General features: G+C 40.3%; 2 protein-coding genes and 1 long non-coding RNA gene across 3 annotated transcripts; all 3 read left to right on the top strand.

Moving 5' to 3' along the window:
• Positions 1-4,022: 4,022 nt before the first annotated feature.
• Positions 4,023-4,667, top strand: LOC135969059 (uncharacterized). The gene is made up of 2 exons (XR_010584126.1): positions 4,023-4,241; positions 4,505-4,667. It is a non-coding gene; the product is annotated as an uncharacterized lncRNA (long non-coding RNA).
• A 279-nt stretch (positions 4,668-4,946) lies between these two features.
• Positions 4,947-6,382, top strand: BEX5 (brain expressed X-linked 5). Its single transcript, XM_015444494.4, is given in 2 exon segments — positions 4,947-6,013; positions 6,016-6,382. Coding segments are annotated over 2 exon segments (333 nt in total). The 5' UTR covers positions 4,947-5,727; the 3' UTR covers positions 6,063-6,382.
• A 12,861-nt stretch (positions 6,383-19,243) lies between these two features.
• TCEAL6 (transcription elongation factor A like 6) lies at positions 19,244-21,053 on the top strand. The gene is given in 4 exon segments (XM_045384450.3): positions 19,244-19,327; positions 19,901-19,973; positions 20,332-20,877; positions 20,879-21,053. Coding segments are annotated over 2 exon segments (552 nt in total). The 5' UTR covers positions 19,244-19,327; positions 19,901-19,973; positions 20,332-20,355; the 3' UTR covers positions 20,909-21,053.
• The last annotated feature ends 2,469 nt before the right edge of the window (positions 21,054-23,522 follow it).

Genomic DNA, 23,522 nt, shown 5'->3' with positions numbered 1-23,522 from the left:
AAGGATAAAGGAGAAGGAGTGGGAGAAGGTGGAAAGAGTGTTCAGATGGTAATGAAGATCTGACATTGGTGAAGGAGCGCAGGGAAAGGAGGAAGATTTGACAGGAAGAGCCCTAGACTGTCACATAATCCTAAGGTTTCAGCTAGGCTGAAGGGGAGATATGGAGCCAAAGACTTCGATTAGAGAAGCCCTGTAACTTACAGAAATGCAACTGAATAGTGCCAGTTATTGGCAAGGATCGACCCATGGGATTCATGACCTCGGCATGAATGTGCTGGTGGATTCAGAGGGTCAGCAACTAGAAACATCAATCAACAATACTCCCCACAGCAGGAGATCGAAGTGGTGCATTTTCATGGCTGCCATATTATCTTATAAATTTTTAACTGAGTTAAAAATTTCTGTTATATGGCTGCTCCACCATTTGTGATTCCTTTAGTTTTTTCAGTTTATATTAATTAATGATATAATAATATGGAATCAATTGCACTAAATATTTTTAAATGATCATTTAGTCTTCAATTGAAATTTAAATGGTTCAGAAAAAAATAATAATGTGTTCTTCTATATGAAGGGAGAATGAGAAAGCAAATGTAGCAAAACTCTGAGAACTGGGAAATGCAGTGAAGGGCATGTGGGGTTTTTCTCAAAAGTATTTTATAAGTTTGAAATTATTTCATGATAATTTTTTTTAAAAATCACTTATATAATGATGGGAGACTTTTTTCCTTTGTTTCATTTTCGTTTTTGCCTGTAACAGGGTTTCCCAACTCTATCTGATATAAAAATTATGTCAAAGGAGCTTCTTAAATGCAGATTTTCACACCTGACTCCAAACTATTAAACTAGGATCTTTAGAGAAGGAGCCTAAAAATCTTAACCCCAAGTGCCTCTTATGATCTGTCAAGTTTAGAAAACATTACCTGGTGACCTTGAGAAGTGTATTTAAATAAAAAATAAAACAAAAGAAAAAATAAAATACAATAATAGTTAAAAAAAAAAACACAGGTGATATAGTTTGGCTGTGTCCCACCCAAATCTCATCTTGAATTGTAACTCCCACAGTTCCCACGTGGAACCCAGTGGGAGGTGATTGAATTACGGGGTGGGTCTGCGCTGTTCTCATGATAGGGGATGAGACTCACAAGATCTGACGGTTTTAAAAACGAGAGTTCTCTGCACAAGCTCTCTCTTTGCTTGCCACCATCCATGTAAGACGTGACTTACTTCTCCTTGCCTTTCACCTTCCACCATGATTGCAAGGCCTCCCCAGTGCCATGAAACTGTAAGTCCAATAAATCTCTTTCTTTTGTAAATTGACCAGTTTCAGATATGTCTTTATCAGTACTGTGAAAATGATTAATACATCAGGCAATACTAAGCATTGGCAGACATGAGAAAGCAGGAATGCTCATACATTATAGATACCAAATTTGGACATTTTTCAGGAGTGACTTCTATGACAATGAAAAATATCCACACATATATAGAAACGACAGTTCTAGAAACTTCAAAATCTGATATTAGTATGAAAATTTTATGTACACAGAAGTTCAATCAACATCATCTATGATAATGATCACTACAAACAACCCAAACATCTATAAATGTGAAAATGAATGTGTATGTACAATAGCAAAGACTTGGGACCAACACAAATGACCATCAATGATAGACTGCATAAAGAAAATGTGGCACATATACACCATAGAAAACTATGCAGCCATATAAAAGAATGAGTTCATGTCCTTTGCAGGGACATGGATGAAGCTGGAAACCATCATTCTCAAACTAACATAGGAACAGAAAACCAAACACCGCATGTTCTCACTCATAAGTGGGAGTTGAACAATGAGAACATATGGGCACAGGGAGGGCCCATCACACACTGGGGCCTGTCTGGGGGTGGGCAGCAAGGGAAGGGATAGCATTAGGAGAAATACTTAATGTGGATGATGAGTTGATGGGTGCAGCAAACCACTCCATGGCACATGTATACCTATGTAACAAACCTGCATGTTCCACACATGTATCCCAGAACTTAAAGTGTAATAATCATAATAATAAGAAGAAAATGAATATGTGTGTATTATCTTTGCTTTTGAAGGGAGATATTTGGACAGATTTAGAGTAAAATGTGAATAGTATATTTCCTGGAGTGGGAATAAAACTGATATTATCCTTCTACCTTACCTGTGTTTTCTAATTCTGCTGAGGGCTTTTTCTGGTACCTTGGGAACCTGCTCAGCCCAGGTGTAGGACAACCTAAAAGTACCATAGATTTTAACATCCTCTGGGTGACATCCACCAATAAAGGGCCAAGTCTGTAGAAAAATATCCCAACTTCTCATCATTAGTTAGGATAATTCTGAGGAGCACTCTAAGTCATTTCTGAGACTCGGAGGGTTCCCAGCAGATTTGAGCCAATTGCCTTTTGGTCTTGTCAGTATCTGGTGCTATATTTTAAAATAACTTTTCCATCCTAAGATTATATAAAAAATAACATGCTAAGTTCTATTTTTAATGGTTTAATGTCTTTTTATGCAAACATTTAGTGTCTATTTTTAAGTGTATGAGAATGATAAGGAACTTCATTGTTTTTCAAAATAGTCAATTATCCCAGCACAATTTCTTCAATCTAACCTTTCCCCACTGATTCAAAGTATTTCAATGCATTTACTAGCATTTTTCCATATTTGGGTTTGATAATCGAATTTCTTTTCTGGTTCATTTGTTCTAAATTTATTCTGGTACACTATTATCTTAACATTGCAATTTCACAATACTTTTTAAACTTTTATTTTAAGTTCAGGAATACATGTGCAGCTTTGTTATATAGGTAAACTGATCCTCTCCCTACTCCCACCCTCCATCCTCCTGTAGGCCCCAGTGTTGTTCCCCTCTATGTGTCTATCACAATATATTTTCATCTGTCAGGGTAGCTTCCCCAAATTATTGCCCTGAATCGTCGGGGCCAGGTGCTATTCTAAATTGTGGTTACACTAATACAATTTAGAGGAGATCATCAGTTTGTCACAGGTTCTCAAAACATGAAAATCCACCAGGGAGGCTCTATTAGACTCAATGCATCACTTCATGGAAGGACATGAAGATAGAGCTCCTTCACAAGAAAACTCACCCTTTTTCCTTCCTTCCTTCCTTCCTTCCTTCCTTCCTTCCTTCCTTCCTTCCTTCCTTCCTTCCTTCCTTCCTTCCTTCCTTCCTTCCTTCTGTCTTTCTTCTTTCTTTTTCTGACGGAGTCTCACTCTATCACCCAGGCTTGGAGTGCAATGGCGCTATCTCCGCTCACCGCAACTTCTGCCACCCAGGTTCAAGCAATTCTCCTGCCTCAGCCTCCCGAGTAGCTGGGATTACAGGCGCCTGCCACCACGCCCAGCTAATTTTTGTATTTTTAGAAGAGTCGGGGTTTCACCATCTTGGCCAGGCTGATCTTGAACTCCTGAAAATAATTGTATTGTCTAGTTATGAAAACAACAACAAAATGAATGCATGCTGATGAAAAACAAAATAACAAACAAATAAGCAAACAAAAAGGAAAGTAGTTTAAGTGAAAAAAATTTTGAATACCACTTCCTGCCTATTTTCCAGACTTCCTAGCTTCTCGCTCCCCACCCCTACTCCAGGGTCCAATCTGGGACCAAGACTTACAATACTGTTAGGGCTTTACTTGCTGGACGTGAAGGGGAGAGAAGTGTGCGTTTAGGGGTATAGAAGAGGAAGAAGCGATTCTTTAAAACCTCCAGCAGAAACCACAGCAAGTCAAATACAAAGTATTATGACCCGTTTGGTCTTGGGGATCGCTACATTAAAAAAAATGGAGGGTTGGGTAGTAGCCTGCGGTAGTGGTGGAGAAAGCAGGAATGCAGAGAAAGGTGACCCCACCTACAGTCCCGCCCCCACCCTCCTGCCGTACTGCGGGTGTGAATGGTATTTGGAAATCTGAGCTCACAGTGACGTGGGCCTTAGGAGACCCAGAGCCAATGCGTGGATTAGTTTCTCCTAGTTGCAGTTTGGTAGTCATCGCTGGCCGTGCGACGGCTAGCTGTTGCCCTGAAGGCAAGCGAGCCAGCTGCCCTGGAAAGGAGGAAAGTGGTAGAAGCCGACCCCTGCGCCCTGACAGGTTGGTGGGCGCTGAACGGTGTGAGAGCTGCAGAAGGCAAAGACCAGAGCGGGTCTAGGACTGGATTATCTACCCCTTTCCAGATACACACCCGTTTAGTGTGAGAAATGGAGCGACTGGGGAGAGGATCTCCCGAGGGGGCCGAATTGAGAATGGGTACCATTTGAGATCTCCTAGGAGGCCGGCCATTGGGCAATGTCTGATGGAGTCCGGCCGGTGGAGGAGACTGAAAGGAAATAGCCTGCTTCCTGCTGGGCCGCGGGAGGGAGGTGCAGCCGGTGACCAAGGTGTGGGGAGGGCGGACCCTACCAAAGTTTTAGGCCTGCCTTCTAGATATCTTTTCTTCACCTTCTACCCATTTAGAGCTGGAAATGATAGGCTGCAGGGGCCGAGGAGAGGAATTGCTGCAGAGGAGGGGGACAGAGATCAGGTCTGGAAAGCAGGTCCCTATTGCGGCAGTTGAGCGGGCGAGCTTCTGACTGCGGGACAGAGGCGAGGAGCGAGAAACTGTTTTGGTCCCAGCAGGTGGGTCGGTGTAAGCCTGGGCGCTACTTGTAGATCCTGGAGTGAGAATGACAAAGCGCAGAGACCGCAGCAGGTCCTAGTTTGCAATGCCCACATACCTCTTCACTCATCGTCCATCTTGATGCATAAAATGGTGGGCATGGGAGTGGGGATCGGGTGGAGAGAAGGCCTGATGGATACCTAGATTGAAATTCTTTGTGAATAAACTACGTATCCATTCAGCAAGCTCTTCTAACTCCCCCGCCAGGCAAGTTGTCTGCAGTCCAGAAATGGTAACTAGATGACAGTAGGAGGAAACAGTAGAGATGGGAGCCTAAAGAAGAGGTTAAAACGTTTTGGAAATAATCATCTTTGATGCCTATTTCTGGAAGGTGGGATAGCCTGTCACAGGGTAGGAAAAGAAGTCGTGAGACAGGATGGAGGAGAAACAGAAGGTACTAATACTAGGAGAACCCTAAATCAACTCTCATTACTAGTCCTTTGATTAAAAGATCAGTCCTGGTAATTGTCGCATTTGTCTGCAGGTCTTTAAGTGCGTTTTCAAGGCTAAGAGAGAAAGATTGCCTCTGATCCCTGAAGGCAGGAGGTTGCCTGGGGCCCTCTGGTGTAGGGGTATCAAGGATCAGAGCAGAATCTGGGTGACTCACAGCCCTTCCTGCCAGAGTTGAGTGCAGGAGAAACTTAGGAGAGTCTTCATAAAATGACAGCCCTGTGTCTGATGAGGGAAGAAGGGAGTAGAGGGGCGAGGTCTGGGGCGCTCCTGGAGAGCTTATTAGGATCCCAGGGAGGTGAAGTCTGGTCTCTCTATGATTGTCCCCCTCCCCCAACTCGTCCTGCATTTTGGTGGTAGGAGTGGCCTGGGGAAGGGATTTTCAGGGAAAATGGAGGGCCTTGCAGCAGCGCTGGGTCTGGGGCTTCCCCTACAGGGTTCACAGTTTCTCAGGTGGGAAAACCTTTGCCAAACAGAACTCTGAATCCTATCAAGCATCCACTCCCTCTTCTTGTTTTTTATCTTCTAGGAAGAAAAAAAAAAAAAAAAAAAAAAAGGAAAAAAACTCAACATGGAAAATGTCCCCAAGGAAAACAAAGTTGTGGAGAAGGCCCCAGTGCAGAATGAAGCTCCCTCTTTAGGAGGTGGTGAAGACCAAGAGCCAGAAGGAAATGTTAGAGGGGTTTGGGCTCCACCTGCCCAGGATTTTGGAGAAGATGTGCCCAATAGGCTTGTCGATAACATTGATATGATAGATGGAGATGGAGATGATATGGAACGGTTCATGGAGGAGATGAGAGAGCTAAGGAGGAAAATTAGGGAACTTCAGTTGAGGTACAGTCTGCGCATTCTTATAGGGGACCCCCTCCCCATGATCATCATGATAAGTTTTGCCTTATGCCTTGAATCTGGAGGTTAATAATCATAAAATCCCTGCTTTCTAAATTCACATTTTTCCTGGTGTACCATTAATGTGGACCTTTTGGCATTCTTCTGCAATTTTCTGATTGGAGATTGCATTTTGACCTAGTCTGTAAGTTTTTCTGTCAGAAGAGGACTTTCATCAACTGTCGTGGAAAGATGTTTATTGCATACTGTAATGTTAACAAAGCAATTTAAAAGCAGTCTATAAATAGACTATTTCATTTAGATGTGTACGTATGCACACTATATATAAAATATATAATATATATGAAATACACACACACACACACACATATATATATATATATGAATGAGTGAAAACCAGAATGTGCTTTATCTATGTTGTATAGTTACTGGTACTTTTTAATTTCTTTATTTTTTTCTTGCTTATCTGTTTTTTCTCACTTTTCCAAAATGAATACATGTGTTTCATATGTTCCAGGAAAAAGAAAAGGTAACAAGCAAGGAACTTGCCAATCAGCTTATATAGGAAATGGGGGCAATTAATAAACACTTGAAACACAGTTTAAAGACATGTAAATCTTATATTATCTATGGATCTCTCATTTAGAAACATGTACCTGATAATTACAGATACATTACATTATAAATGCCTTGGAGGGCCGCTGTGGGAATCAAATGAGGTAATGACTGAGCTCTGTGTCTTGCTCTGTTTATACATGCAAGGCTCCAGCCCTCCAGGTGCCCTTCATTTTTAGGGAAGATTCCAAGGAGAGTGCCTATCAGCAAGTCCAATTGATTTCCAGGTGAGTACAGGTTCAAAATCCATTATCCAAAATGCTTGGGACTAGAAGTATTTCAGATTTCTGTTTTTTTTTTTTTTAAGTTTTTGGAATATTTGCATGTACATAATGAGCTATCTTGAGGATGAAACCCAACTCTAAACATGAAATTCATTTAATTTTATATACACCTCAAACACATAGCCTGAAGGTAATTTTTTTTTTTTTTTTTTTTTTGAGACGGAGTCTTGCTCTGTGGCCCAGGCTAGAGTGCAGTGGCGCCATCTCAGCTCACTGCAAACTCCGCCTCCCAGGTTCACTCCATTCTCTTGCCTCAACCTCACGAGTAGCTGGGACTACAGGCGCCTGCAACCACGTCCGGCTAATTTTTTTTTTCTTGTATTTTTAGTAGAGACGGGTTTCACCATGTTAGTCAGGATGGTCTCAATCTCCTGACCTTGTGATCCGCCTGCCTCAGCCTCCCAAAGTGCTGGGATTACAGGCGTGAGCCACTGCGCCAGGCCTGAAGGTAATTTTATACAATACTTTTAATAATTTTGCGTGTGAAACAAAGTTTGTGGATATGAAGTCAGGTGTGAAATTTTCCATTAGTAGCATCATGTCATGTTCAAAAAGCCTTGGATTTTGGAGCACTTCGATTTTGGATTTTTGGATTAGGGATGCTCAATTTTAAATGCTTTTCTATTCATCTGCTGCTCTGCCTTTCTTTTCTGCATAATGCCATAACTATTAGGCACATCTTCCTCTTCACTTGCATTTTGCTCCCTCCACTGGCTTCTACCACTGCAGATGTACTGGACTCCTGAACATGACAAAGACCCACTGATTTCTCTGGAACCTTCAGTAGTCTGATTCCCCATTTTGCCTTTTCAAAAATGTATAGAGTGTCCCTCCCTGCTTTAGAGTTATACTTAAACCAGGTGGATACTTCACCAACACTGCTTGTAAATGCAAACAGCCCTTTATGGTTTTCTCATACTTCTTTCCTCTTCCCCTTCTCCCAGACAAATTTGAGTGATGCTCATGATAGTGTGCTCGGAATTGGATTATCTCTTCCATCCTCTGATGAAAATAGCCAAGTCTCGTTGACTATCAATTTTCTGTGCAGACATTGCTACAGGTTTCATTCTGCACATACACAGGAGTTGTAGGGATAATTTTATGTTCCCAAGACTACTCTGGTTCACACCACCCTGACTTCAGGAGTCCCCAGTAGTCTACACTAACTTACACGGATCCAGATAAGTTTCCCTCTTCCTTTGCTTTGAGATTTGCTGTGCCAAATAAACCTCTAATTACAGATTGATGAGAAATAATGGCAGGAACTGGGGATCTGGTAGATGAATCCCAATTTTAAAACATTGTTCACAGTCATCACTGTTTCCTACTAAACTGTGCCCTTCTCACAGTAAATATTTTGTCTCATTTATGCTGGTACCCTTAGTGTTTAGTATAGGGCCTGATAAGTTGTAGGGCACAATGGTTAGTTATAACTGAGTTGAATCCTGCGATCTGGACCCGGGGTAGCTTCTGATGATTTATGGGCAAGGACTTCTTTTCCCTACAGACTGTAGCTTGCAATTTAAAAGGAACACAGAAGAAGAAGCATTATATGCCAATTTCCAAAAAAATGCACTTATCTTAACATATATGTCAGTGTTTATCAACATGTCCTATATAGACCAGTTGCATCAAAATTGCCTGAAGAACTGGCTAGAAATTCAGAAAAAAATGTGTTTCACTCCATACTCACTGTACCCTAGTTAATCAGACATCTCTGGACTTACATGAATTAAAGTGGAGGCCCCAGCTTTAGTCAATCCCAGACACCCCTCTCCCCACCTTATATTATACAGAAATGGATAGTTGGTTGATTGGTAGATCTGAGACCTGTGAAAACACTACGTAGAATTTAATTAATCTATATACATCAGGCATTATTTCCCTATTAGATGGTGCCCTTCTTAAAGAGACAACTACTTTTTATTTTTTTAATGCTATTGTCTTTAGTGCATAAGTTCTCAATCCTTGCTTCAGATTTGAAATACCTGAGGATACTTTAAAGTGGAGCTCAGGACCCAACTCCAACCAGTTGAGTCAGACTCATTAAAAGTGGGACCAACAGATCCTTAGTGTGAAAGATCCCATGGTGATTCCAATGTAGAGTTGAGAGGTGAGTGAAATTTGTGGCTAAAATATCTTTGGCTTATTTTCGCTGTACTACCCCTGATTGTGTTACCCTAACCAGGTTAATTTGTTTATAAAGAATTTATATCTTATGAAAGAAATACCCTAGGGGAGGAATTATACCCCCAAATCACAACAACATCTTTTTAAGAAAATATTTGCCAGTGTTCGTCCAACTTTGTTAGCCGATCAAATACTTCAGAGTTCCGCTTGGAGCGTGTTTAAAATACATAATTCTGGCCCCATCCAAAATCCACTCTTTGGTAATGGTGCTGAGATAGCTACATTGTCAACAGTCTTTAGGTGATTTTGATGCACATTAGAGTTTGCGGATCACTTGTGCATACATTTTTATCCAGATTATGTTAAAAACAAACCAATAAAATAACTAAAATAAAATATAAATGTTCGCCTAAATTCAGGGAAAGGAGCAGTAAGGAGAAGATGTATATGGACACAAAAAATAATTTTAAAAACTAAAATAAAAATTTTAAAACATTAAATCATAAAGGGAAAGACTGACATTCACCATGTAAAAAACAAATTAAATCTTCTGCAAAGTAAAGTAAGACTGTAAATAAAGTTCAAGGAACTTCAAGGAATTTCAGTTAGAAAGGAATATGTTCACTAATCAATTATACCATGGTGACTATAGTTAATAACATAATATTGTCTACTTGAAAATTGCTAGGACTTTAAGTGTTCTCACCACAAAAATTGATTGGTATGTGAGTTAATGTATGTATTATATTGTTTGATTCAGTACTTCCACAATGTATAAAGATATCAAAACATAATTTTGTGCACCATAAATATATACAATTTTTAATTCTCAACTAAAAACATAAATTAAAATAGAATATGAGACTTGAAGAGCAAAGGCAGCCATCAGCAAGCCAAAAAGAAAGGCCTCAGGAGAAACCAAGCCTGCTGACACCATGATCTTGAACTTTCAGCCTCCAGAACTGTGAAAAATAAATTTATACTATTTAAACCACCCAGTCTGTGGCATTTTGTTATAGCAGTCCTAGTAGATTGATAGAAGATATAACACATACTGGTGGTTATCAAGGACTAAGGGAGACAGTAACAATCAAAAACTGCTTTGTGGGTGACGGATTTTACTTTGGGGTGATGGAAATGGTTTGGAACTAGACAGAGGTGGTAGTTGCACAATATTGTGAATGTACTAAATGTCATTGCATTGTTCACTTTAAAATAGTTAAGTTTTTGGATATTTTTAATTGTGGAAAAATGTACATAATATAAAGTTTACACCGTAGCCATTTGTAAATGTACAATTTATTTCTGTTTTAGAATCATCACCGGCATTCATCTCCAGGAATTTTGTGTCATTACAAACTGAAACTCTGTACGCATAAACAATAGCTTCCTAGTCCCCATTTTCCTCTCCCTATATCCCCTGGTAACCACTATTCTACTTTCTGTCTATATGAATTTGACTTTTCTAGGTATCTCACATAAGTGGAATCATACTGTATGCGCCCTTTGATGTCTGGCTTCTTTCACCTAGTATAATGTTTTTAAGGTTCACTAATTTTTTAGCATGTAGCAGAATTTTGTTCCTTTATAAAGCTGACTAATATTCTTTTGTATGTACATATAACATATTGGTAATCCATTCATCTCTTGATGTACATTTGACTTGCTTCCACCTTTTAGCTACTGTTGATAATACTGCTAGGAACACGGGTGTATAAATACCTGTTCCAGAGCCTGTTTTCAATTCTTTTTGGCATATACCCAGAAATGAAATATAGTGATTTTATGTTAAGTTTTTGAAGAAAGGCCATAATGTTTTCCCTAGTGGCTGTATAATTTTAGATTCCCACCAGCAGTGTGCAAGCGTTCTAATTTCTCCATATCCTACTTGCCTTAGTCCATTTTGTGTTGTTAAAACAGAATACCTGAAGATGGGTAATTTATAAAGAAAAGAGGTTTATTTAGCTCATGGTTCTGTGGGCTGGGAAATACAAGAAGCATGGCACCCAGATCTGCTTTTCCTCTATTGCAAGCCATGTATTAGGTCAAAACATTGCAGAGAAGTTCAAAGGGAAAGCAGAGATGTGCAAAGAGATAAAACATAAGGGGTGTCCTGGCTTTACAACAACCCACTTTCTGGGGAACTAACCCATTCCAGTGATAACTAATCCAGTCTCATCAGAGTGTGAACTCACTAACTACCTCCAGAGTACCACCAAGCCATTCATGAGTGATCCATCCCCATGATCCACACATCTACCACCAGACCTCATGTCCCAACACCACCACTAGGGGGATGAAATATCAACATATATTTTGGTGGGAACAAATTTAGACCATAGCACTCACCAACACTTATTATTTTTTTGATAACAATGATCCTAATGGGCATGAAGTGGTATCTCACTGTGCTTTTGATTTACATTTCCTTAATGATTAGTGATGTTGGGCATATTTTCATGTGCTTATTGGCCATTTGCATATCTTTGGAGAAATGTTGATTCAATTTATTTGCCCATTTTTAAATTGGGTTCTATGTGGATTTTTGGTGTTGTCACTGACTTATGAAAATTTTAAAATATGTTCTGGATTTTAATCCCTCATCAGATATAGACCTGCAAATATTTTCTTTTGTCCTGTAAGCTGCATTTTCATTCTCTTGACACTGTCCTGTGATGCACAAAAGTATTAAATATTGATCAATTTGTACCTTTTTGTTGCTGATACTTTGTGTGTCATATTGAAGAAGCAACAGCCAAGACCAATGTCATCAAGCTTTCTCCTATTTTTCTTCTAAGGTTTTCATAGTTTTATATTTTACATTAAGTATTTGATTAACTTTTAGTTAATTTTTATAAATGATATGAGATAATAGTACAACTTCTTTCTTTTGCATGAGAATATCCAACTTTTCCAGTACCATTTGTGGAAAAGACTACATTTTCTCCATTGAATGGAAAATAACTGGAATGAAAAACTTGCTAGAGCAGCTCAGTAATGGGTTTGAAGTGAATGAAGAAAGAATCAGTGAACTTGAGGATAGGTAAATGAAGATCATGAGTATAAGGAACAAGAAAATAAAGAAAAATGGAGAAAAATATAGAGACATTAAAGAACCATGGTACACCATCAAGCATACAAGCATAGGCACAAAGGGAATTCCATAAAGAGAGGAAAAAGAAAAGGTGGAGGAAAATATATTTGAAGAAACAGTGACAAAATACTTTTTGAACTTGATGGAAAACACAAATATACAGCTGACTTTTTATCAGAAATCACGGAGGCCAGAAGACAGTAAGATGACATTTTCAGAAAGTTGAAGGAAAAAGACTTAACTAACACTTCTTTGGAAACTCTACTTAAAACTTTGAGGAAAAATTAAGGCACTCCCAAATAACAAACAGTGAGTAATTTTAACTAGCAGCACTGTCCAACAAGAAATATCAAGGAGTCCTTCATGCTGAAATTAGAAAACACTAGATAGTAACATTAATCCACGTGAAGAAATAAAGAACACTAGTAAGGTAACTAAATAGGTAAATATAAAAGACTGTGTGGTAGACAGAATAGTGGGTTTCCAAAAGTTATGCCTGTCCAAACCCCTGGAACCTATGAATGTTACCTTTTATGCCAAAAAGAGACTTTGAAGATGTTATTATGTATCTTGAGATGTTATTAAGTATCTTAATTATCCTGAATTATCTAGGTGGGCCCTAAATGCAATCACAAGTGTTCCTATACGGAGACACATGGAAATTTGACACAAAAGAGAAAGAAAGGTATGTGATGATGGAAGCAGATAGACATTTGAAGATATCATGCTGCTGGCTTTTAAGATGAATGAAGGGATATTGGTCTAAAATTCTCTTTTTTTGTTGTGTCTCTGCCAGGCTTTGGTATCAGGATGATGTTGGCCTCATAAAATGAGTTAGGGAGGATTCCGTCTTTTTCTATTGATTGGAATAGTTTCAGAAGGAATGGTACCAGCTCCTCCTTGTACCTCTGGTAGAATTCAGCTGTGAATCCATCTGGTCCTGGACGTTTTTTGGTTGGTAGGCTATTAATTATTGCCTCAATTTCAGAGCCTGCTATTGGTCTATTCAGGAATTCAGCTTCTTCCTGGTTTAGTCTTGGGAGAGTGTAAGTGTCCAGGAAATTATCCATTTCTTCATGTCTAAAACACCAAAAGCAACGGCAACAAAAGCCAATATTGACAAATGGGATCTAATTAAACTAAAGAGCTTGTGCACAGCAAAAGAAACTACCATCAGAGTGAACAGGCAACCTACAGAATGGGAGAATATTTTTGCAATCTACTCATCTGACAAAGGGCTAATATCCAGAACCTACAAAGAACTCAAACAAATTTACAAGAAAAAAACAAACAACCCCATCGAAAAGTGGGCAAAGGATATGACCAGACAGCTCTCAAAAGAAGACATTCATACAGCCAACAGAGACATGAAAAAATGCTCATCATCACTGGCCATCAGAGAAATGCAAATCAAAACCACAATGAGATACCATCTCACACCAGTTAGAATGGCAATCATTAAAAAGTCAGGACACAACAGATGCTGGAGAGGATGTGGAGAAATAGGAACACTTTTACACTGTTGGTGGGATTGTAAACTAGTTCAACCATTATGGAAAACAGTATGGCGATTCCTCAAGGATCTAGAACTAGAAGTACCATATGACCCAGCCATCCCATTACTGGGTATATACCCAAAGGATTATAAATCACGCTGCTATAAAGACACATGCACACGTATGTTTATTGCAGCACTATTCACAATAGCAAAGACTTGGAATCAACCCAAATGTCCATCAGTGACAGACTGGATTAAGAAAATGTGGCACATATACACCATGGAATACTATGCAGCCATAAAAAAGGATGAGTTTGTGTCCTTTGTAGGGACATGGATGCAGCTGGAAACCATCATTCTCAGCAAACTATCGCAAGAACAGAAAACCAAACACCGCATGTTCTCACTCATAGGTGGGAACTGAACAATGAGATCACTTGGACTCAGGAAGGGGAACATCACACACCGGGGCCTATCAAGGGGAGAGGGGAGGGAGGAGGGATTGCATTGGGAGTTATACCTGATGTAAATGACGAGTTGATGGGTGCTGACGAGTTGATGGGTGCAGCACGCCAACATGGCACAGGTATACATATGTAACAAACCTGCACATTATCCACATGTACCCTAGAACTTAAAAAAAAAAAAAAAAAGATGAATGAAGGGGACATAAGCCAAGGACTACAAGAAATTCAGCTCCAGAAGTTGAAAAAAACAAAGAAGTGGATATCTGCTGACTCTGGTCAAAACCCCATGAAGGCATTTTAATTTCTTACTTCTAGTATTGTAAGGGAATAAGTTTTTCCTATTTAAAACCACTAAGTTTGTGGTAATTGTTACAGCAACAATAGGAAATTAATACAAATAGTTATAAACGTATATTTGTCTGTAACTCATTTTTCTCTTATTAGATTAGAAAGAAAACTTTATAAAACAATAAATACAAAACAGATATAATGGCTAAGATGTAATTTCTATGACACTCCTCCTAGATCACAAAGGAGGAAAGAGGAAATGGAGATAAAGTTTTGCATCCCATTAAAATTAAGTTAGAATTGATACAAATTCAGTTGTTTTAAATTAATACACTAATTATAATCCCTAGGCCAACTACACTAAGAAAATTACTCAAAAACATTGTACAAGAAAAAGGAGAATTAAAATGGTACGTCAAAAATATCCTTTTAAAAGTAATTCAATAGTGGAGAAATAAAGGAACAAAAATACACAACAAATAGAAAACAAATAACAAAACAGCAGATGTAAATATTACCTTATTCATTATTGCATTAAATATAAGTTGATTAAGCATTTCATTCAAAAGGCAGAAAGTAGCAGAATGGGTAAAAAAAAAAAAAAAAAAAGCATGATCCAACTATATACTATCTAAAAGAGAATATATTTAAATAAGCAAATAAAATTAATGTGAAAGGATGGAAAATATATAATATGAAAAGAATAGCCAAAAGAGCCAGATGAAAAAGACATTAAGACAAAAAATGTTATCATAGAATAAAAATGTGTTATATAACAAGTCTGATCCATCAGGACTATACAAAAATTATAAACATATATGAACATAAAACAGATTTCCAAAATACATAAAGCAAAAACTTACAAAATAGAAGGAAAAAATTAGGAGAAAATAAAGACAATTTAACAATCGTAATTGGAGACTTCAAAACCACACATTCAAAAATAAAAGAAACAAATAAGAATATCAACAAGGAAATAGAAGACTTAAACAAAACTACAAAACCAACTGGAATAACAGACATGTAAAGAACACTCCAAACAGCATAAGCATACACATTCTTGTCAAGCACCCATGGAACATTCTCCTGGAAAGACTACATAACAAATAATAAAATCCCATATACACTTAAAAGTATTGAAATTATAAAAATAATATTCCCTGATCATAATGGAATTAAATTTGTAATGAACAACATAAGGAAATTCAAAAATCCTGCAAATATGTGGAAATCAACCAATATACTTCAACCTGAAGGAATCATGAGAGAAATTGAAAAATACTTAAAAAAAAACACACATAAAAAGTTATCGGATATAGGTAAGCAGTATTTAGATGGAAATGTGTAACTGTAAATGTCTACTTTGAAAAAATAAAAATCCCATATCAGTAAACTTCCATCTTAAAAAGCAACAGAAAGAAGAGCAACTTAAATCAAAGAAATCAGAAGGAAGGGAATAGTAATCACTACAGTGGAAATAAATGAATTACAGAATAGAATATCAACGAAACTAAAAGTTTGTTCTTTGAAAATATAGATTTAAAAAAAACCTGACAAAACTTTAGTGACACTCACCAAGAAAAAAAAATGATGAAGACTGAAACTATTAAAATCAGGAATAAAAAAGGGGTCATCATTAGCAACTCTACAGATGTAAAAAAAAGATTATAAGGTAATACTATTAACAACTGCATGACAAAAAAATGAGACAAGGTAGATGAATGGGACGAATTCCAAAAAAGACACAGCCTACCCAATTGACTTAAAAAGAAATAGAAATACAAGTAACATCATTAAAAATGGTAGCGTATGGAACTCTGGAACTCCATAATGAGCAATTAGTGAGCTGGCAAAAACTGTTACCATCAACTTTCTCAGAACTCTGGAATCCAGTCAAAAAATTATAACAATGAAAGGGAAACGTGGTGAAGAATAAACGCTGCCAATTTGTGGTAAGAAAAAATTTTCAATTGCCTATCTACCACTCTCTATGCCCCAGATCAGCATTGATCTGTTGATGACAGCCCACTATCCTGGTTTAGATAGCTAGTACCAGTGGAAGGAATTTGGACCGTATTCTCGAAGAAGTGTGGTATGGCGATCAGCCTGCCTGGCAGCACTTTCATCACTAAGGCTTCCTTCATTACACCAGACTGGGAGGACTCCCAGGGCTTGGGCTGCATTGGCTCTCCAGTTGGCTTTTGCCAGAAGCATTTAAAATCACAGGTGTTGGCCAAAGAAGTCTGGAGCAAAGGACAACACTCAGAACAAGCAATGGACAGACCGAGAAGCCTGAGAAGGAAGAGTTTGGGAAACAAGATATGTGGAAGAACAAGCATTTTAAAAAAAACTTTTATATATACTGGAAAATCAAGAAGACCATGTGTATGCTGAGGGTGGGACACATATTCAGAAAAGACCAGAGAAAATGCAAGCATTCAACTTAGGTGAAGCTTCAGGCTCTGCATAAGGAAAATGTAAAGCATTAAAAAAGTACTCCAACTCAGAGTTCATTTGCAAAGACTGGGAAAGATTTTTTTTTTTTTTTTTTTGAGATGGAGCCTCATTCTGTAGCCCAAGCTGTAGTACAGTGGCGCGATCTTGGCTCACTGCAATCTTTGCCTCTGGGGCTTAAGTGATTCTCCTGCCTCAGCCTCCCAAGTAGCTGGGACTAGAGGCATGCGCCACCACACCTGGTTAATTTTTTTGTATTTTTAGTAGAGACGGGGTTTCACCATGTTGCCCTGGGTGGTCTTGAACTCCTGAGCTCAGGTGATCCACCTGCCTTGGCCTCCCAAAGTGCTGGGATTACAGGCGTGAGCCACCGCGCCAGGCCAAGAAAGTATTTTTTTATTCATCAATTTTCTTTTGTTGACTTTAGGCACTTAAAGTAACAGCATCCACACACCAGCTGGTTAATAAGCAATAAAACACAGACTTTAGTGGCCACACAAGACAAAGAGTACATAATTTGCTAAAATGGTTTAAAAAGTCACTAAATAAGTAAACAATAACCCACAAGAGAGCAACAACAAAACCCAAGGAAGAGGGAGAATCTAATTTCCAGAGTTAACATATTAGAATCAAAATACACAGATTTCAACAAAACTTTGTGAGGCATATAAGGAAATAAGAAAGCATAGCCCATACACAGGAAAGAAATAATTAGATACTATCATGAAGAAGTCCATGTATTAGAATAACAAGAAAATATTTTTAATCAACTGTCTTATATATGCTCAAAGAACTAAAGGAAATCATAAACAAAGGACTGAAGAAAAAGAGAAGAATGTCTCAGCAAATACAGAATATCAGCAAAGATGTGAAAATAAAAAAAGATGTAGAAATTATAAAATAAATAGAAATTCTGTATTTGAAAAGTACAATAACTATAATTCACTACAGGGGCACAATGGTAGATTTGAGCAGGCAAAAGAATCAGTGAACTTAAAATAGGTGAATTGAGATTATTCAGTTTGAGGAGCAGAAAAATAAAAATAATGTGAAAAATGAAGAGAGCACACCTATGCATGATGGGTGTTCAACAAGAAGAGAAATAGAATAGGGCAGAAAGAATTTTCAAAGGAAGAATGACTGCAAATTACTCAAACTTGAGGAAAGACACTAGTCTATGTACCCAAGAAGTTCAATACACTCCAAACAGGATAATCTGAAAGAGATCCAAACAAAAACATGTTATAAACATCTTGTCAAAACCCAAATATATGACAGGACACTGTAGTGACAAGAATATTAGCAATTTTCTAGTTATTTGGGTTCAGTGGTGGTTTCACAAATGTGAAAGAGAAAGACAATGGAAGGAAAGTAAACAGTTATTAGCAATTTTCTAGTTCTTTGGGTTTAGTGGTGGTTTCACAAATGTGAAGGAGAAAAACAATGGAAGGAAAGTAAACAGTGGGGAGGAGAGGAGAGGGGAAAGGAGGGGAGGAGCAGTAGGCAGTGAGAAGAGCATGTTGTGAACCAAGGGCTGTGATGAATTTATGGATCTGAAGTTCATATTAAAAACGTTTGAATGCTTTCTTTTCTAGCTGTCTGACATTCTCTTTCTATGAAAACTGGTCAGCTGTTGGAAGGTAACTTTCAAGTGTGGAGAAAGGCCAATGGAGATGACAAGAAGGAAGTTGGTGAAATCAGTTTGGGGTACACAGGCTTTTGAAATCAATTTGTGTTACAGGGCTTTGACGCACCGTGTCCCTCAGAGGCGGTGATATCCAATAAAGAACTGGAAAAACTGATATGAGACACGGAGAAGGGAATAGCCTGGAGATGTAGATCTGGGAGTCATCGGTGCTTTCTGGAAATGAATGAGATCACACAGGGAGAGACAACTTGAGGACTGAGAGAGGAGGCCCAGGACAGAACCCCAGGAACACCGCCACTCAAGGTGGCAGCTCAGCTTCCTGGCAGGCACCACTACCCCGGGCTCTGGAGTCAGGCAAAGCCGGTATTGAAAGTGAGCTGTGGAGTTCTCGGGCTGAGCGCTCTTGGCAAAGTCGAGTACCCTCTCTGATCAGCTGACACACCTGGCGATAATGGGCATCAGAGAGAGATGCCCTGTGAGGATGCTGTGAGCTGCGTCAGGTAAAGCACCTGGGGTCAGAAAGCCACCCCTCCTCTTCTTCCTGATGGCTCCCATTCCTTTGTTACACACACACTCTCCCACCTTCTGCAACTTCCCAGTCCCTCGGGATGGATGGTGAGGTGGGCGGGAAGGGGGTGGTGGTGGCCTAGCTCTGGTGACGCGGTGCTCACGTGAGTGACCAGGCGCCTACGTGGGCACCAGCCCCCGCGCCCGCCCGCCCGCCCTGCGGTCCGGTCCAGGCGCCCGCGCAGAATCAGCTGTCTGAGCTGCCCAGGCGGCGGGGGAGCAGCGAGCGGGCTTCCGCGAGCCCGAGGAGGCACAAGCCTGTCCTGGGTACCCGCAGGTCAGTGTGAAGGCAGGCGCTGCCGGCGGACCCTGAGATAGGGGTGGAGGGAGCCGGTAGTAGGATTGGGGAGGGGGCGGAGAAGGGATCCTGTAGATTGGTGAGAAGGGGGATGCGGAGCGGGCCGGGGCGGGGGCAGGGAAGGGAGAACCCCCGAAGCGAGCCTGGCCCATCTTCTCGACGCCCCCTTGCACTGAGCCCTCCATCCATTTTAGTGCTGGAAAGGCGGGGGGGGGGGGGGGTAGCGACCCCGCAGTGCGACAGTGAAACGTAGACATATTCTGGAAATAACCCCCTCTCACAATCCTCTCCCATGTAAACATCTGACCTCCGCAAAAACGGGGTGGCGCTGAGACAGGTTGCCTCCGGGGGAAGGGCACTAAGAGACAAACGCAGTTTGGAAAGCATCCTGGTTTGGTGCCCGAGGCCTGGAAAGAAATGGCGGTTGGGGTGCGGGGGAGGTAGGGGAGAAAAACATTGGGTGAGCAGGGCCTGGACTCAGGAAAGGGAACCGAGTCCCCTGTGAGCCCGCTGAGCGCGCAGTCCCTGCGCCTGTCTCCTGTCTGTCCGCAGGTCTGCGCGTCTGTTGTTCCCAGCGCTCTGAGAGGCCTGAAAAGGAGGAGCAACCTGTCCAGAATCCCCGCAGGTCCGTGAAAGCAGGGGGCTGCATGGACGGGGGCTCACAAGGGTTGAGAGTGTGGAGGGCCCAGCCAAGGCCGAATTGGGACCCCTGCCCATCCCCCCACCCACGTGAACACACACCTTACCAGGCTGAATCCGTTCAGAGAAGGAGGCAAGGCCTGCCAGTGAATGACTGGCTCACGTGTGTGGGAGGAGTGATGGGCTACCTGGCGGGCAGAAGGCCCTCTTGGAGGCCCGGCCAGCTTAGGGGAACCCTCACCAGGGGTGAGATGCAATTACTATTCAGACCTGCATTCCACCCCAGGCCCTCAGTCTCCCGTGTCTCCTCTTTGTCTCCTCTTCCCTTCACTGTCATCCCCCAGGACAGGAAAAAGAGAAATCTCGACATGGAAAAACCCTACAATAAAAATGAAAGAAACCTGGAAAACGAGGGAAAGCCAGAAGATGAAGTAGAGCCTGATGATGAAGGAAAGTCAGACGAGGAAGAAAAGCCGGACATGGAGGGGAAGACAGAATGCGAGGGAAAGAGAGAGGATGAGGGAGAGCCAGGTGATGAGGGACAACCGGAAGATAAGGGAAGCCAGGAAAAGCAGGGCAAGTCCGAAGGTGAGGGCAAGCCACAAGGCGAGGACAAGCCAGCCTCCCAGGCAAAGACAGAGAGCCAGCCACGGGCCGCCGAAAAGCGCCCGGCTGGAGATTATGTGCCCCGGAAAGCAAAAAGAAAAACGGACAGGGGAACAGACGATTCCCCCAAGGACTTTCAGGAGAACTTACAGGAAAGGCATCTGAGCAGTGAGGAGATGATGAGAGAAAGTGGAGATGTGTCAAGGGCTCAGGAGGAGCTAAGGAAAAAACAGAAAATGGGTGGTTTTCATTGGATGCAAAGAGATGTACAGGATCCATTCTCCCCAAGGGGACAACGGGGTGTCAGGGGAGTGAGGGGTGGAGGTAGGGGCCAAAGAGGCTTACACGATATCCCATACCTTTAATGCCTTTGGCCTTCCACTCTGACTTCTCTGATGAGATTATTGCCAATCCTGCTTTCCCTGGTAGATATTTGCCAGGCCCAATGCTTTAACCTTAAGCTGATATTTTTGCTTTAGATGTCAACCTCATTACCAGCAGCCTTTTGACCCAACTACAGCGCTCTATATTTTAGTAGAGGATTTTCACCCATGTGCATGGAAAAGATGTTCATGACACATTGTAAAAAAATAAATAAATAAAGAACAGTTTGCAGAACCGCATATACAGTATCAGGCAATTTTTATAAAAATGTAAATGTTTGTATAATGCATTTCTGCACAAAGAAAACTTTTAAAGCGTGTACACTAAAAAGTAGGCAATGGTTATTCCTGAAGGGCAGCAAAGAATAGGTCTCACCTGTGTTCAAAAATGAGTCCTACCACCTCTTTTATGTACCTCCATGACATTCCTCTGCTGCTGTGCACATCCCTGTGTCTTCCCTAGGTGTAGCCAGGTCAGTGGGCACTGTTGCTGGGTCCTCTATCATGTTCCTGGGTCCTCTAACATGAGTGCTGGGTCTGCACACATGTTCCTGGGTCCTCTATCATGCTATGGCACCCCAATGTGTGACTCTTTTACTTTGCTCACTCATCTCTATCTTTTCTTTACTAAAGGATATGGATTATATTTGTCATACTAAAAAATAAATAAAAGCTGAAAACATTACATAATAAGAAATTGAACTGTTTGGTGAACTTACAAAGGCAATAAAGACACAATTCCTGTTATCAGAACATAAGATGACAGGTAAAATTCATATTATGTCTGGGACTAAAAACTAAATGAATCAACCTGGAAATTCTAACAGATCTATTGCTGTAAGAGTCAATCTTGTCATTTGTAAAATAAGGATAATACTTGCCTCACAGGACTACCTGGTGGATAAGATGAGGTATTGAGGATGTGAGCCGTGTTGTGGCCTGGTTTCCACCAGGTACTCAGGGGAGAAATGGCTCCTAAACTATTCCCCTACAGTGGTAGGAAAGTCAATGGAATCAGACACATTGGAGGAGGGCTGAGGGAGTTCTCACCATGTCTAGGAATATTTCCAGGCAGCTAAGAAGTAGATGCCACTATCTCCTAGATACTGCCACGTCTGCTGGGCACTATGCCCTTTTTCCCAGGTCCTGCACCCTTTACTGATAGAGGATTTATGGTGTCAAAGCCCTGTCATTTTCTCTGGAATCACTGGTAAGCAATGTCCACCAACTCATGACCCCCATAGAAATGGGTAAAGCCCTCTCTCCACTTTATAGTTATAGTAACCAGGTACACATGGATATCACCTTGGTGCTGCTTGGGCCTCTCATTAATATCTTCCAAATTCTTTTTATGCCAAAACGATCATTTGTGTGTATTCCTGATTTGTTTGTTTTGCATACATAAATATTCTCCTCACAAAACTCAGATATTGCAGGCTAGGCCAGGAAAACATAACTGCATGATAGTGGTTGTGCTGTTCTCATGGGTTAATATCTTGTCTGCAGATGCTCTTTTCTCTGTTGAGTTCACTCTCAGGAAACTTGTCAGGTAACACTTTAGCAGTTGAGCAGACCCATCAATACATTTGAGTTTTAGATCCTTTGTAATGAACATGTTGTGGTCCATAAACCAGCTGCATAATCATCACCTGGGGAACTAATTAAAAATGCAGAATCTCAGGTCTTGCCTCAGACCTACTGAGTTAGAATCTTCATTTTAACAATATCCCAAGAAGATTCCTATGCACACTGAAGTTTGAGAAGCACCGGCTTAGAAAGAGACCCTTCAGGTTCCCCACTCCCACCTTTACATAAAATATGTGCCTAAAAATATAAATATGTGTGCTATATAAGACACACATCACAGATTATTAAATAAGCCCATGTTTTTCAAATTGAAGTTGTCCTTCCCCCATGAGAAGTAGATCTTGAAATCAATTCAATGGGTCAAGATAGGTAATTTTTAAAAAATGAAATAGGATAGAATAGAATTGAATACAGCCAAACAGAAAATATCAAATATCAAATAGCATTCTAACTAGAGTGAATATTTTTTGTGAACTTTGTTTCAGTTATGTATGTATGTATGTGTGTGCACCATGAGTTATGACGAAAATCAGTTTCTGACTGTGGGCTGCAGTAAAAAAAAATGAGAAAGACTGCACTGGATTCTGCATCTCAAAACATGGCATGTCCATTTTATATTTGTATTTCTAGTGCCCAACACAAGTAACTGACAAGTAGTAAGCACTTAATAAAAATGTAAATAATAATGACTGAGTCTCCAAGTTTAGCCCCTGTCTACCTAAATAACTTTGGACAAATAAATTGTCTAACAGGGTTTACTTACACTCTCCAAAGTACTGAGGAGTAATGGGCTTTACAGGCTGTATAGGACGTACTATATATAGCAGAATATCAGCAGAGATATTAGTTCACTATATACAGTTAACAGTAAAAGCTTCCCTTACTAAAGAACACATATTCAGCAGCACCAAGGAGAGCTCCCGCACTGTAAGGGGTGAAACTTCTCAGTCCCTGGAAGA

This window comes from Macaca fascicularis, chromosome X, assembly GCF_037993035.2.
Source record: "Macaca fascicularis isolate 582-1 chromosome X, T2T-MFA8v1.1".
Taxonomy (NCBI): Eukaryota; Metazoa; Chordata; class Mammalia; order Primates; family Cercopithecidae; genus Macaca; species Macaca fascicularis.
The sequence above is the reverse complement of the archived record's forward strand: the minus strand, read 5'-3'. Positions and strand labels throughout refer to the sequence as shown.